The sequence below is a fragment of the Hibiscus syriacus genome, unplaced genomic scaffold (assembly GCF_006381635.1).
Source record: "Hibiscus syriacus cultivar Baekdansim isolate YM2019G1 unplaced genomic scaffold, ASM638163v2 tig00012307_pilon, whole genome shotgun sequence".
Taxonomy (NCBI): domain Eukaryota; kingdom Viridiplantae; phylum Streptophyta; class Magnoliopsida; order Malvales; family Malvaceae; genus Hibiscus; species Hibiscus syriacus.
Window position 1 is genome coordinate 233552 of NW_024062269.1, and position 15873 is coordinate 249424.

The 15873-nt window shown below is 34.5% G+C and overlaps 1 protein-coding gene and 2 pseudogenes across 1 annotated transcript; all 3 read left to right on the forward strand.

The window, feature by feature from the left end:
- Positions 1-4196: 4196 nt before the first annotated feature.
- On the forward strand, positions 4197-5868 carry LOC120205150 (annotated as a pseudogene).
- Positions 5869-7221: 1353 nt separating this feature from the next.
- Positions 7222-10382, forward strand: LOC120205167 (mitogen-activated protein kinase 9-like). The gene is made up of 6 exons (XM_039205081.1): positions 7222-7461; positions 8412-8820; positions 8899-9277; positions 9522-9623; positions 9735-9895; positions 10067-10382. The coding sequence occupies exons 1-6, from the start codon at positions 7444-7446 to the stop codon at positions 10081-10083; spliced, it is 1086 nt and encodes a 361-aa protein (XP_039061012.1). The 5' UTR covers positions 7222-7443; the 3' UTR covers positions 10084-10382.
- LOC120205166 lies at positions 9488-15742 on the forward strand (annotated as a pseudogene).
- The last annotated feature ends 131 nt before the right edge of the window (positions 15743-15873 follow it).

Consider the following 15873-nt stretch of genomic DNA (forward strand, 5'->3'; position numbering starts at 1 on the left):
TCTCTGATTTGAAGAAGAAAGATTTATTGGGTTTCTACAACTGAAGAAATATTCAGTTCACCAATCTGAAATCAAATAACTTAACATTCATGCATCATATTTTAGGTGTTTACAAAAATAGGTGCATTTTCATTCATTTTTTTCTTGTTGAATTTTTAACAGGAATTTCAAAGATTTTAGCAAAGATTCAAATTCATCAATTTGATGGATCATTCTTTCCAGAGGAAGAGTTCATAATGAGAAGAACTCATCATCTGAAGAAGGAAGAAGTTCATAATGAAGAATTTGTTCAACCTTTTGCTTGAATTCATCAAATTGATGGATCATCATTTCCAGAGGAAGAGTTCATAATGAGAAGAACTCATCATCTGAAAGGAAGAATTCATAATGAGAAGAATTTGTTCAACCTTTTGCTTGAATTCATCAAATTGATGGATCATCATTTCCAGAGGAAGTTCATAATGAGAAGAACTCATCATCTGAAGAAGAAGAAGAAGTTCATAATGAAAGAATTTGTTCAACCTTTTGCTTGAATTCATCAAATTGATGGATCATCATTTCCAGAGAAGAGTTCATAATGAGAAGAACTCGTCATCTGAAGAAGGAAGAAGAAGTTCATAATGAGAAGAATTTGTTCAACCTTTGCTTGAATTCATCAATTGATGGATCATCATTTCCAGAGGAAGTTCATAATGAGAAGAACTCGTCATCTGAAAAGGAAGAGAAGTTCATAATGAGAAGAATTTGTTCAACCTTTTGCTTGAATTCATCAGTTGATGGATCAACATTACCAGGTAAAGTTCATAATGAGAAGAACTCATCTGAAGAAGGAAAAAAGTTCATAATGAGAAGAACTCATCAAGAGCTTATTCACCTTTTGAATGACTCTATCACAAAAAAGGAGGTCATCATCAACCCCAGCAGAAAGTTCATATAAGAAGAACTTATTTGGAGAAAAAGAAGAATTTATTCAATATCTCCATAATGATCAAAGTAAAGTCAAATGGATAAAAATTTTATTATCTTTTTATCTTTGCCCTATTCTTGTTAACACAAGAATGAGCAAAGAGGGGCAGCTGAAGATACTAAATTTTTTATCCATATTATATTATTATTATTATTATTATTATTATTATTATTATTATATTATCATTATTAATATTATTATTATTATTATTATTATTATTATTATTATCATTATTAATATTATTATTATTATTATTATTATCATTATTATTATTATTATTATTATCATTATTATTATTATTATTAATTTACATTAAATATTAAATACATAATAATATTTACAGGCCCAATTACAACTGGACCGGTCCAGTTACAAACCAACCAGAACCGGTCCAAAACTAACTAAAACCCTAATGTTTAGGTTTCCAGTTAGGGTTTCCTAACCCTAATCATCCTCAGCCGCCTCATCACAGCCGTTGGATCTGAGAGATCCAACGGCCCACACTCATCCAGCACAAACCCTAGGGTATGATACCCTAGGGCCACGCGGCCGCCGCTGCTGCTGCTTCCAGAAGCCCTCACCGCCTCCGCCGCTGCCACGTCCCGAATGATGCTTCCAGAAGATCAACGCCGGCCGTCCACGCCAAGGCTACGGGAGTCACCACTGGTAGTCCGGTGACTCACCGAAGCCCCCTCTTCGGACCGGTCCGAGACGAACACCGGTGGTGGCTATAAAAGCCACCACCCACCTGCGAAGAAAAAAAGAAAGGGGACAGAAAAAGAAACAGAACCGAGAGAAAAAAAAAAACAAGAAAAGAAAAACAAAAAACTATACCAACGATAGAGAGAAGGCAGAGAGTTTAAAACTCTCTCGGTTTAGAGAGAGAGAAGGAAATGAGGAATGAAATGGTTGGCCCTTCGGGCCAGCCGATTTGGATTTATAGTCCTTCCCGAACGACGTCGTTTTGGGAAGGACTATGCGCGTAATTACAAAATAGTTAAATCCCTTCCGCAGTCCTTCATATTTGTAAACTTTACATTTTGGTCACTAAACGAATTTATACGAATTTTAATTCGGTCTTTAAATTTTAATTTTATTCATTTTAGTCTTTTAATTAAAATAATATATTAGGATAAATGACTGATTTAATCCCTTAATTTTAATAAATAATATTTTTTTAGTCCTAGTTCATACTTTTAATCTATTTTATTATAAAATTTGAATTTTAGATAAGTTTATTTTGGTCTTAATTATTAAATAAAAAAAATATATTTAAACCTATAATTAATTAATAATTAGTAATTAGTTTATTTTATAAATTAGTATTAATTTTATATGTCTTTATTATTTATTGTTTTTAAAATATTGTTTAATAGAATATATTTTATTATATTGTTAACTATTTTGATATATATTCATAAATATATAATAAATATTAACTCTTAATATTTATTTTTTAATATCGAAGAAAAGGACAGTCTTAATACAACTGGATCCTATTCTGATGTTTTAAAATTAAAACAATATTATTTAAATTAATATTATCAATATCAAAGAAAAGAGTGTCTTAAGGCACTAGAAGTTCTTTTCTGATATTTTTAAATAAATATTTTTTTACAATTTTAAAATTATAAATTATAAATAAATATATTTTTGAATTTTTAAAGAGACAATTTATAATTAAAAAGTACCAATTTTGGGCGTTGAGGGGTGCTAATCCTTCCCTAAACGTAACCGACCACGAATCCCTTTTATTATTAAAAAGAATAAATTTTTGGTTATAAAACGCAGATCAGTTCAATTTTTTTGATGTTTTCTTAAAACTCTTTAAAAAAAATAATTTTAGGTATTCGACCTACCTGATCCAAAAAGGTCGATGGCGACTCCCAAATTATTTTCAAAATTTTATTAATATTTTCCCCACCAAATTTTAATATTTCGTGCCCGGACGAAAACCGGTTACGACAGCTAGAAGTCCTTTTCTGATATTTCTAAATACATAAATATTTTATTTATAAATATATTTAAATTAATATATTTCTTCATAATCATAATTTTGAAATAATAGGATTATAAATTAAATATATTTTGAATTTTTAAATTTCTTTATTTAAATATATTAAATTAATATATTTCTTCATAGGATTATAAATTAAATATATTTTGAATTTTTAAATTTCTAATAATAGAGACAATTTATAATTAAAAGTACCAATTTGGGCATTGTAGGGTGCTAATCCTTCCCTAAACGTAACCGACCACGAATCCCTTTTATTATTAAAAAGAACGAATTTTTGGTTAAAACGCAGATCAGTTTATCTTTTAATTGATGTTTTCTTAAAAACTCTTTTAAAAGATATTTTTTAGGTATTCGACCAACCTGACCCAAAAGGCCGATGACGACTCCCAAATTATTTTCAAAACCATTTATTTACATCAATTTTCCCGCCAAGTAATATTTCGTGCCCGGACGAAAACCGGTTACGACAACACACACAAAGGCATTCATTGGACAGTGTATGGACAGATTCCACAAGAGTCACAATCAGTGAGATAAAGATGATATGGAACATTTGGCAGTTAAAAAGTAGCATGCCAACTATTTGCCTTATGTTTCTGAAAACCAAAGAACAGCATTCCTAATAAGGAGAAAGAAGGGACATCATTCATGGGGTATGGTAATCAAAAGCTTAATCATCAAATATCCAGGGGAGGGAGGGGGAGAGACAAACTTTCACACTATCATACCTAATAAGGAGATATAGTGCAAATCGTGAGCTCCATATTACCATCAGCGAAGTCAGGACAACCTGAAAAGCAGAGCTGCAAAATCAATACACAGAAGATATATCCATAGAATATTATTCTGGGTTGACATTCACACAGAAGCTTCATGTCATCTGGACGGAAAGGCAAATGTGAAGAAATCTCTATAGCTCCATAACTCTTTAAAAATTATGATTTGATTAGTTTCAGTTTCTTGTGATACAGAGATTTCATGACATTTTCCTTTCCATGTGTGTTTGCAGATTTACACAGGAGCCAACCAAATCAATTTATAAAAGACAACACATAGCTTATCATAGAAAGGGTAGGGTGAACAAAAAAAGACCAACACTATCGTAACATAAGATATACAGCCCCGAGAACAAATTCTTATCAGTTTAAGCCTTATAAAAGAGGAGTTGTGAATTATGATCATTACTAACACTTTTAGAAGAGCTAGAGAATGCCGAGTATTAACAAAATTCAACTGAACTTAGAACCAAACTAAATTAAAAGATCAAGAGCATTTCAAAGTGCTTCTACCAGACCAACTAAACAAATAATGTTTGAGTTAAATTCATATACAGCCCTAAGTTTCAAGAAATAGTTAATATTCGTTTAGGGGATGGAACAGCTCCCAAAAAGCTTTATGTAAATGCTACAAGCTTATTGTTTTTAATTATCTAAATTTATGAGGTTGTATAGAAATTGTGCGTTTGTGTGAGACAAAATACTATTGCTACTGCAGGTGTCCGCTGCCAGAGAAGAAGTACCTGGAAGACGTGGATATCCAGGGTACATGTTTACAGATTTGGCCACAATATATGAGCGTGCTGGACGAATTGAAGGGAGAAAGGGTTCCATCACACAAATTCCAATTCTTACTATGCCAAATGATGGTAATGCATCTTTTAACTACATCACAATTTTGCACAAGACAAAAAAAAATGCTTTGTTGGCATATTTTTTTTTATTGTTTTGACAGATATTACTCATCCCACTCCGGATATTACCGGATATATCACAGAGGGGCAAATGTACATTGACAGACAGCTCTATAGTAGACAGGTAATTTCAAAACTAGTCTTTACAAAGATATCAGCTTGTGTATCTTGAAGTTATGTAGGTCCACAAATTATCACCTTGCTTCTCATAAATTTGTGCACATAATTTTATTTCTGATATGGTATTTTACATAGGAGCTGCATCTCCTCCATCCTTACCCTGGTTGAACATACCTGTTTTCAAAGTGGATTTTTGTGCATATGATTTTCTTCTTCATATAGTGGTTGTAGTTGATCTATGTCAATTTATAAATTCTTTGCCTTTCTGAATTGGACAGATATACCCACCAATCAATGTTCTTCCCTCGCTGTCTCGTCTGATGAAGGTGAGGGTTGCACTCATTTGTTCAAGCTCTTGATTATGCTGGAGTATAGTCTAGCCTCAGCCGAGATGTACAAATCATGACTTGCTATGGAGTGTAATGGTTCTTTTTTTGTTTGGTAGAGTGCTATTGGTGAGGGGACGGCGGCTCCGAGATCATGCTGATGTGTCTAACCAGGTCTTATAGTGGCATAATTTTGACAATTTATTTGATATAAAGAAATCTATCTAATGTTGTTTCTGGACACCTGAACTTTCAGTCGTATGCAAAATTTTCCATTGGGAAGGATGTTCAGGCCATGAAAGCCGTGGTTGGTGAAGAAGCTCTTTCTTCAGAGGATCTGGTTATACTTTATTTCCCACTTCTCCGTCAATTTTCTTGCACCATTGTTCGGTCGAGTAATTTCTTAGAACGAACATAATACGATGGCCTTGAATATATAACAGCTCTACTTGGAGTTCTTGAATAAATTTGAGAGGAAATTTGTGACCCAAGGAGCATACGACACCCGCAACATCTTTCAGTCACTTGATCTGGCGTGGACACTGCATCGCATATTTCCTGGCAAACTTCTCCACCGTATACCAGCGAAAACTCTTGACCAGTTCTACAGCCGAGATGCGGCTAATTGAAGGTCACACAAATCGATGCCTTAGATTGCCATCGCCTGATTCTCCATCATGGCTGCTTTGTCTGCTCAGATAATAATAGTTGAATCTCAGCCAGAATTTGCATCTCTTCTGCTGGCAGCAAATAAATATTCTTTTCGAACGTCCTTTATTTTATTTATTTTTCATCATGTTCATCAGTGCGACTCTCTAATGTTGGGCAGAAGCTGATAGGAATCTTTTGTTATTTACTGTTATCATGCAATCGATTTGGTTTTTTACATGGAAAGATAATATCTACTATCAAATAGAAATAAAACCTAAACTTTTATTTTATTGCCATACATAGCAAAACGACATAATTAATTTCCTATCTTTACCATATACATTTGATTTTTTTTGGGTTTAAATTTAATTATTATAATTATATTAACGTTTATATAAATATTTATTCTTTTAAAATAATTTAAATGCTAATATTTATATTTCAAAAGAATCATTTAAAGATAAAACTTGAACTTAATATTAAGTCTTGTGCTACCCAACTCAATAGTTATATATATGGTAAAAAATACTTCATATTTTCAACAAACAAGCAAATGTAACTCTATGCTTCTATTGGTTATAGTAAATACTAAAAACAACGTGCTTTTCTTGTCTAATCTAATGGTATTGTTTGTTTAATTATTTCTAAGATTAACGAAATGATAATTTGACCGAAGCGGTGGACTAATTAGAGTGCTGAGACACTTATTTTCAGAAACCAGAATCTAACGTATAAGAAATAAAATGTGCAATCGAATTGAATGTTACAATTAAATCAACAAAATCACCATATGATTGTATTTGAGAGATTTCATCTAAGTAGTAAATCCAGTATGTACATTTCTCTCTCTCTCTCTCTCTCTACTTCACCTACCAATTTCTCCTTAAATAAAAAAATTAAGAGTAAAAATTATGTTAAAATCATTATTTTGATCATTAAACATTTAAATTTATAAAATAATTATTAATTTTATTGGGTTGTTATAAAACATCGTTATAATAATTATAAAATTCTTATAAAACTAATGATGATGCTTTAACTGTTTAATAAAATTTAATGACAATTTTTTAATAGTTAAAATTTCCAATAATTATTTTATAATTGTCAAAAGTATAGTGAACAAAATAATCATGTAATAATAGTTCAGTGAACCATGGTGTACTTTACCCAAAAATAAAGACTAGTTTGAACTTTGAATATTCTTGTATTTTTCCAGCTTTCACTTTTCAGTGGGAAAATTTATCTGGCCAGGGGTCGTCGCCCCCTTTGTTTTTCCGGATCGATCGGGGGAAAGAGAAGGTAAAATTTCTTTATATATGTATATAACATGAATGTAAGAAGAGGTGGATAATACAAGAGGAGAAGAATGAAAACAGGAATGGGAATCGGGCAACGCTGGAGTTGATTGGCTGAGGATCGAAGGAAAGAGTAGTTGGGGGCAAGTGGCACACGTTCTTCTTGACTGTTCCCATGTCGCCATTTCACCATCCCTTCTTTTTCCTCTAATAATAATACTGAAAACAACAACAATAATAACATTATCTCGGATGACCATCATCATTCAGCTTCTACGCTAACTCCATCTCTGATTCACAAACAACAACTCCTTTAGGATTTCGACTATTCTTCCCTCGATCTCATCAAAGTTCCCAACCTCCTTATTGCTTCCATGGGTTCTCAGAAAAAGGTATTTTCCTGTTTTCCTTTTTCATTTAAGAAACAAAATCTTGGGTTTGCATTTTTTGTTTGTTTGTGACGAATCATCTAGATGCACTTTAAAACTAGACAATTTTATATACACACACATATTAACTGCATCGAGATGACTAGTTTTTAGAGGCTTGGACTCAAATTTTAGAAAATGATCCTGCTTGATAATTCAATACCAAAAAATAGCAAAATGATCCCCTTTGATAATTCAAAAAATTTTAAAACCAAATTTCAATTTGTATAATAATGGGATATTTCTTTTACGATCCTTATCGTTTTCAGACCGTCTTGTTTAATACGACTTATGGGTAAGTAATGTATGTTTAATACGACTTATGGGTAAGTAATGTAAGTTGCCATTAGCAACTGGATAAAGTCAATCCACCGGTATTTTTTAGAATATGGAGTTTTTTTTGTACTTATTTTCTTCTTTCATACACAATCTACTATTTCAATGATACCATATAATTGCCCTTAGCATCTTCATTAGCATTATCTTTTTATTGTATAATTTGGAAACCAAGTGCATTGCTGTGACTTGAGTTGTTGATCTACTTTTCTTATCTGAATCTTATTTCAACGTGGTAAAGTAAGGGGCAACGACCCTTTCAGAATACATGTTTAAATTTATTTATACTGGCTGCTTCAAGGTATGAAGAGAACCTTGTTCCTATCATGTTGGCAGTCTATTAGCTATTGTTATTCAGAGGATGCATCTAAGGTTACTTGTGATGGTTTTCACTCTGCTTTTAGCCAGTTTGCACTTTTACATGTTATTTTATTGTATTTATTATAGCATCATCAATATAGAAAGATAAAAGTCGTTAATCTATCTTTTCAATACATGCATCTCTTGTTGTCCCTCTCCATTTTGTTCCTTGTTTCTGAATAGGACTTTTGGTGTTTCTAAACAATGGTGCTATTCAGGGCGGACTTGAAACAGATTTTTTCACTGAATATGGAGAGGGAAGCCGATATCAAATTCACGAGATCATTGGGAAAGGAAGTTATGGGGTTGTTGCTTCTGCGATTGACAACCACACGGGTGAAAAGGTTGCAATAAAAAAGATCAATGATGTCTTTGAGCATGTCTCTGACGCGACAAGGATTTTGAGAGAAATCAAGTTGCTGCGGTTGCTTCGACATCCTGATATTGTAGAAATAAAGCATTGTATGCTCCCTCCATCTCGACGAGAATTCAGAGATATTTATGTTGTTTTTGAGTTGATGGAATCTGATCTTCACCAAGTAATTAAGGCCAATGATGACTTGACTCCTGAGCATCACCAGTTTTTCTCATACCAGCTTCTTCGCAGTCTGAAGTATATACACTCAGGTCAGTGCTTTTCAGAATGCTTCCTTAACCCCATCTCTTAGTTGTATTTGTTGAGTTTCTTTACTCATATTGCTGCAGCAAATGTATTCCATCGAGATTTAAAACCAAAGAACATCCTTGCTAATGCTGACTGTAAGTTGAAGATATGTGATTTTGGGCTTGCCCGAGTGTCATTTAATGATGCCCCATCGGTGATTTTTTGGACTGTATGTTGTTCTTTCATTAAATCTTTATGGGTGGCCTGGATAAATTCCTATGTTATACGGGCTAGTAACCTGTGGCAATTGGCAGGAAATGTAAACTACAGCTGGAATTTAAACCGAATCCTCAAGCTACGAACTGAAGTAACCACAACAATCTTGAATGGTCCTCTTTCTATAAAGGACATCTGGCAGGAGATAAGGGTGAAGGAAGAAAAAGTTCCATGGCATTCTTTGATATGGTTCCCACATCCAAGGTCTTAACTTTTGTTGCTTAATATCCTTTAAAAAAAACTTTTTGTTGCTTAATATGACGTCCAAGATTGTCCTTATACAGTTTAGTAAATTTGAGTGGTTTTGTAGATCAAATCCTCATTTCAAGTTATGTAGTGCTTAAGCGAAATATAGGGGGTGGGGGTCTGGAAATTCTAAATTTCAGTTGAAAACAGTTGCTTCTAGCATTTCAATTAACGGTATTCTTTTTCTTTTTCAATCAAATAGTGGCGTTGATCGATTCAAACGACAATTTGCACATTTGGAGGAGCATTATGGTAAAGGTGAAAGAAGTACTCCACTTCTAAGACATTATGCTTCTTTGCCTAGGTATGCTTCATAAAATTGTAGGAATCATGTTAGTTCCGTAATTTCTTCCCCAAACCTAGTCTGTCTAGTTCACGTGTCATATTTTAATTTGCCTGAATATCGTATTTACAGATCGCGAGTTCCTGCTTCCAAGGATGAGGATGATCAAGTTGATGGTGAGAATAACGCTGCTTCAATGTCGCAAGATGGTTCAGAAAACTCTAGTGCTCGTAGCTTATTGAAGAGTGCTAGCATTAGTGCCTCCAGGTGCGTTGTTGTGAAAGAAAAAAATGACGACGAGGTAGACATCTCTTAACTAAAGCTGTCTGACAAACTAACATCAACTTAGCATGAAAAGAAAACCGTTAACGATAATGCTTCAACTGTTAACTGACAAGCCGTTCTTGATGTAAGAACCAAGTGAATGTTATGTAGTTCTCGTATTTATTCCATATTTATTTTCCATGCTGCAGGTCACTGAAGAGATGGTTGATAACTTATCTGAGAAGGTTGCTACACTTAATGCTTGATCCAAACTTCCAATCTGCTTTCGAAGGATATAGTTGGCTTGGTGTGTTACCCGTTTTTGCCCTAACCGTTCGGAAGAGGTTAATTCAAAGTGATTTGCACCAAACCCTTTCCTTCCCCCCTCCCCCTTCGTACAGAAGCTAACAGAAGGATGATGTCAACGTTCACAGTGCAGAGAAGGCCTCACCTGTGATGTTGCTCTATTTACATTTGAAGTAAGCAAGAGATGTATTTGTTCTATTACTGAATTTTTATTTTAAAGAAAAAAAGAAGGCACTGTATAATATTTCCATTTTTGAATAGAAATTGTGCTTATGTCGTCATTTCTAGTAAAAGATTGCTGCATTCGTACCCACCGATATGCTATAACTAGTACTCGGATTGATTTATGAAGAAATCGAGACCAGTTGTGATGTCTAGTGTTCCTACATAGACAAACTCTTTATTGTTGAAAAAAGGAGGATTCATCTCTCCTTCAATGGATAATGTGGCGATTTTGATGGCTTAATGGCAGATCTGCAATCTTCCCATTCCTTCTGTATAAAAAGGGGAAAGAGTATTATTGATCAATTGAATCGAGATTAATGTCATGTCTAGAGTTGGTCGATTCTGCAGGTTTGACAGCCCAACGGCCAACACAAGTCTAATTATGGTGTTACCTGATTTTTTTAAAAGGTAAAGTTCACTAAGTGATTGAATTATGTTTAAATGATCATTTTATAATTTTTTTAAAGTTTAGTGGCTAAAATAATTATTTAAGTATAGTTCAGTGACCTTTGATGTATTTTACACTTCAAAAAATTAATCAATCTTTTGAACTGTACAGCTTATCTAGTACTGTTATTTTAACTACGTGCGAATATAATTATATAAAACTAATAATAAAAAATTCCCCATCATTCTTCACTTCCTTTGAGCCTCAAATCCTACGCCTCTGCTTCCCCTCTCAGTTATCATTTTCTCCAATCAAATCAAACCAAAACCCAATGCCTGAGCTCGCGGAAACCTACGCTTGTGTGCCCTCAACAGAGCGGGGTCGTGGAATCCTGATCTCGGGCGACCCAAAATCCAACAGGGTTCTTTACACGAATGGGAGATCCGTCATCATTCTTGACCTTAACAATCCACTCAACGTCTCCGTTTACGGGGAGCATGCGTACCCGGCCACGGTGGCACGGTTCTCGCCGAACGGGGGAGTGGATCGCCTCGGCTGACGTGTCCGGCACTGTTAGGATCTGGGGGCCCACAACGAACACGTCTTGAAGAAAGAGTTCAAGGTTTTGTCGGGTCGGATCGATGATCTCCAATGGTCTCCTGATGGGTTGCGGATCGTCGCCTCCGGTGATGGCAAAGGCAAGTCTCTCGTTCGCGCTTTTATGTGAGTATTCCTCCCTTTTCTTATCCTTTGTTAGTTGTTTTTTCTATTTCAGTTTTGAATATTTTGAATGGAGGCCTTAATTCTAGAAGCAGACTAAGAAACTGGTATTTTTATTTGAATTTATATGTTATGGATTCGTTGTAAGGAGAAGACTGTTTTATGCATTTTCAATGAACAATATGATGCTGTCCTAAGATTGCATTTGTTTCCGAGTGCTAGAAAACTTAAGCTGAGTTTTCTTGAGATGGGATCTGTATCAAATCTATGCTCGAATAACAAATCACACATAAAACCCAAATCATGTTTACCTACTCAGTTTGAAGAAATTCAAACATGTTTGGAAATAGGGTTACTTAACACACATGATTTGGAAGCAAGAGTAGCTAAGGATCCTGGGCTTTGATTTTTGGTAGATTACGAAGGAAAAGAAAGAAACTTAATGGTGTTCTTTGTCCAGTAAAGTTCTCATGTTGTTATTATTAAATACTTGATGAACATTATCTTGCATAGGTGGGATTCAGGCACTAATGTGGGTGAGTTTGATGGTCATTCAAGACGAGTTCTGAGTTGTGCTTTTAAGCCAACAAGACCATTTCGCATTGTGACTTGTGGAGAGGACTTTTTGGTGAATTTCTATGAAGGCCCACCTTTTAAATTCAAGCAATCTCACAGGTTTGTTATAATAAATATGTTTCCTTAAGACTTTTGGTCTGATAAGATCTCTTTTACTTCTGAATGTGGATAGAATAAAAAATGGGCTCTTTTTTTTAACTTACTAAGAAATTTCGTTTGGAGATGTGCACACATAGACAAGCATGTGTCCATGCTCAGAGACATGCACACTCCACTCATATTTTGCTCCATGTTTGGCGACATATACAATAACCCAACTTTGCAAGAAAAATAAAGTCACGTCTCTTCAATATTTTGTGTTTATGACAATGTAATCTTTAGTATGTTTTTTCATTTCAGGTATTAATTCATAGGCTGAAATGCTTCAATTTTTATTTGCAGAGATCATGCCAATTTTGTAAATTGTGTAAGATTTTCTCCAGATGGAAGCAAATTCATCACTGTTAGCTCTGATAAAAAAGGCATTATATTTGAAGGAAAAAGTGGGGAGAAGATTGGAGAGTTGTCGCCTGAAGATCCCCACAAAGGTAGCATTTATTCTGTTAGCTGGAGTCCTGATGGTAAACAGGTGAGCTTATGAGAACTTTTATTGCTTGGCAGTTGAAATTCCACTGTATGTGCTATATACACCTATTCCATTGTCTCATCACTGCAACATGAGATTTGGGATTATTGTTGCTTAGGAACATAAAAAATAAACTGGCACCAAGACTGTATTATCAAGTTGAAATCCGTAAAATGGGTTTGCCTTTCCCCCCCCATGTTTTATGCACTTGATGTGTAGTTATTACTTTTCCTTGGTGCACGTTGTATTTGCATAGAGAAGACATTATTGATTTAACTTTGACTTGTGAATCAATCTTTACAATATAGTTAAAGCGGTTACAATGTTCTTTCATGATGTTCCTTTCTTTAGTTCAATTTAATTGCTTACCATGCTATGTGTTATATGCTTTTTAAGATTTATTAATATTTTTCAGGTGCTGACAGTATCTGCTGATAAGACAGAAAAAGTATGGGATATCTCTGAGGATGGTTGTGGGAAGTTGAAGAAAACATTGACATGTTCTGGCTCAGATGGAGTTGACGACATGCTTGTTGGATGTCTTTGGCAGAATGATCATCTTGTCACCATCTCTCTTGGTGTTACAATTAGTTTGTTCTCCGCTAGTAATCTTGAAAAGTTGCCACTTCATTTATCAGGACACATGAAGAATATCACTTCATTAGCTGTCCTAAAAAGTGACCCAAAATGTATACTGTCTTGTAGTTATGATGGGCTAATAGTTAAATGGGTTCAAGGTTTAGGATATAGTGGTAAATTACAGAGGAAAGATAATTCTCAAATTAAATGTTTTGCTGCTGCTGAGGAAGAGATTGTTACATCTGGATTTGACAATAAGGTGCTCATCTTTTTTATTTCTAGTCTGATGAAACATTCATTTAAGTTTCAATTTGTTATTTTTTTCTTATTGGAGGTGGATGAAAACATGCTTTTTATGTGGCTTTGGCATAAATTTTCTCATTTGTATTTGGAGCGGTAGGTTTGTTATGCATCATCCTACTTATAAGTAGAATGTACCTCTAGATACATATTCAAGATGAATGTAAGCTTTCCCCTATACTATATGACAAAGGGCACATCCTCACATTAGTATCTTCTTTTAATTGTCCAATATATATATTTGACATGGGTATTAATATAGACTATCTGTTTATGATGTGAAGATCATGTTTTAAAATTGACATGAAACTTTTAAGTGATAATTCTCTAGGTATAATATCTTTAAGTTATGCCAAAAGAAAAATAGTAATTTAACCTATATGGAGCAGAAGGATAAAGTTAAAGTGCAAAACTTGGAATAGAGGAAGTATGTTTTTGCGTTACTGAATATTAGTATCTAAAAGCAGCAGCAGGTATAGCTTCTAGTAATTGTAGGATGTTAATGGTCTTTTTTCTTTCTTCTCTTTTCCTTGTGTCTGTGAATATGGGATCTGGTTTCTGTTTAGTAAAATGCTAAACCAAGTCATTTATGCATCACATTCCATACGTGTAGGTTCTATTGTTTCTAATATTTTCCTTTTAATGGTACTCCGTACTCCTTTCTCAGATATGGAGAATTTCTTTTCATGGGGATCAATTTGGGGATGGAGATTCTGTTGGTATTGGCAGTCAACCAAAAGACTTGAGCCTTGCCCTTCTCTCTCCCGGACTTGCTTTGGTTACAACTGACTCGGGCGTTGTTATGCTGCGTGGTACAGAAGTGGTATCAACCATTAACCTTGGTTTTACTGTGACAGCATTAGTGGTTGCACCTGATGGAAGTGAAGCTATTGTTGGTGGGCAGAATGGAAAATTGCATATATTTTGTATCATGGGTGATACCCTTAAGGAAAAGGCATTGCTTGAGAAACAACCGAGGTGCAATTACTGTCATACGTTACTCACCAGATTTCTCAATGTTTGCATCTGGAGATGCAAATCGAGAGGCTATAGTCTGGGACCGTGTCTCTCGAGAGGTATTTTCGTTAGTATTTCAATATTTGTTTGTTCTTTTAGCATTTGAATGTCATATAATTTTGTGCAGTAAACGCTACTAGTTGCCTGTCTCTTTCTGTTTCTTTATCTTGTATATTTATGCTTATACACTCCAAAAAGTGGAGAGAGACATGAACATGGTTGCTGCAGTGCCAACATGATGTATGCTTTTTTTTATTTTGCAATGATGAATGTCCTTTAATACTTTTTCATGGGTTTTCTAGCATGTATTATTCCCCTCTTCTAGATGACTTAAGCAGATTGAAGGGCAACACAAGTGTTGAATTAATGGCCTTATGTATTATTGGCTTCCCTTGAGCATACTGGACCTTAGTACCTTAAAACTTAGTCCGTTTTCTCTTTTCATTGAGTAATGAATGTTTGGTAATGTCAGACTTATTTTTCACAAATACTCTTATGCACTCTTATGCAGGTAAAGCTTAAAAACATGTTGTACCACACTGCTCGGATTAACTGTCTTGCGTGGTCACCCAATAGCAGTATGGTTGCTACCGGATCACTCGACACATGTGTAATAATTTATGAGGTTGACAAGCCTGCATCTACCCGCATTACCATAAAGGGAGCTCATTTAGGCGGAGTTTATGGATTAGCCTTTACTGATGAATACAGTGTGGTGAGCTCCGGCGAGGATGCATGTGTTCGAGTGTGGAAGTTGACCCCCCAATGATGAAGACCAGTGAAGAGATGCCTTGATGAACATAGACATTGATGAATGTGCTGTATTCTATATGAGATTTGGGTTCTTTTGCGAGTTTAATCTGCATCAGGTATGCAAACTGAGATCTAGAAGTAGGAGTTGGGTGATTTTGTGGCATTACTGGACTTTATAGTGTGTGTTGTATCTGCAAGCAAGTTTTCGACCTCCAGATTCTTTTGCTGCTTAGAGTGGGGGCATTGATTTCCCTCATGCAAACAAGGTGTTTCTCACATCGCATGCATCATTTGTTATCCAGTTAATTATGGTGAGTGCTTCTTGTTGTATTATATTCTCGTGTTTTCTTTATCTTTTTTGCATTGTATTTTAAAATCATGTAGTCTGCTCATAGTTTTCTACTCTGTTATCCTCATCTTCTTATGAATTAAGTATGTGAGTGAAAATATATATTTTTATAGAAGTTATATTATGGATATAATGTTGATATTTTTCAAAGTTAAAAGGAGTGGTATTT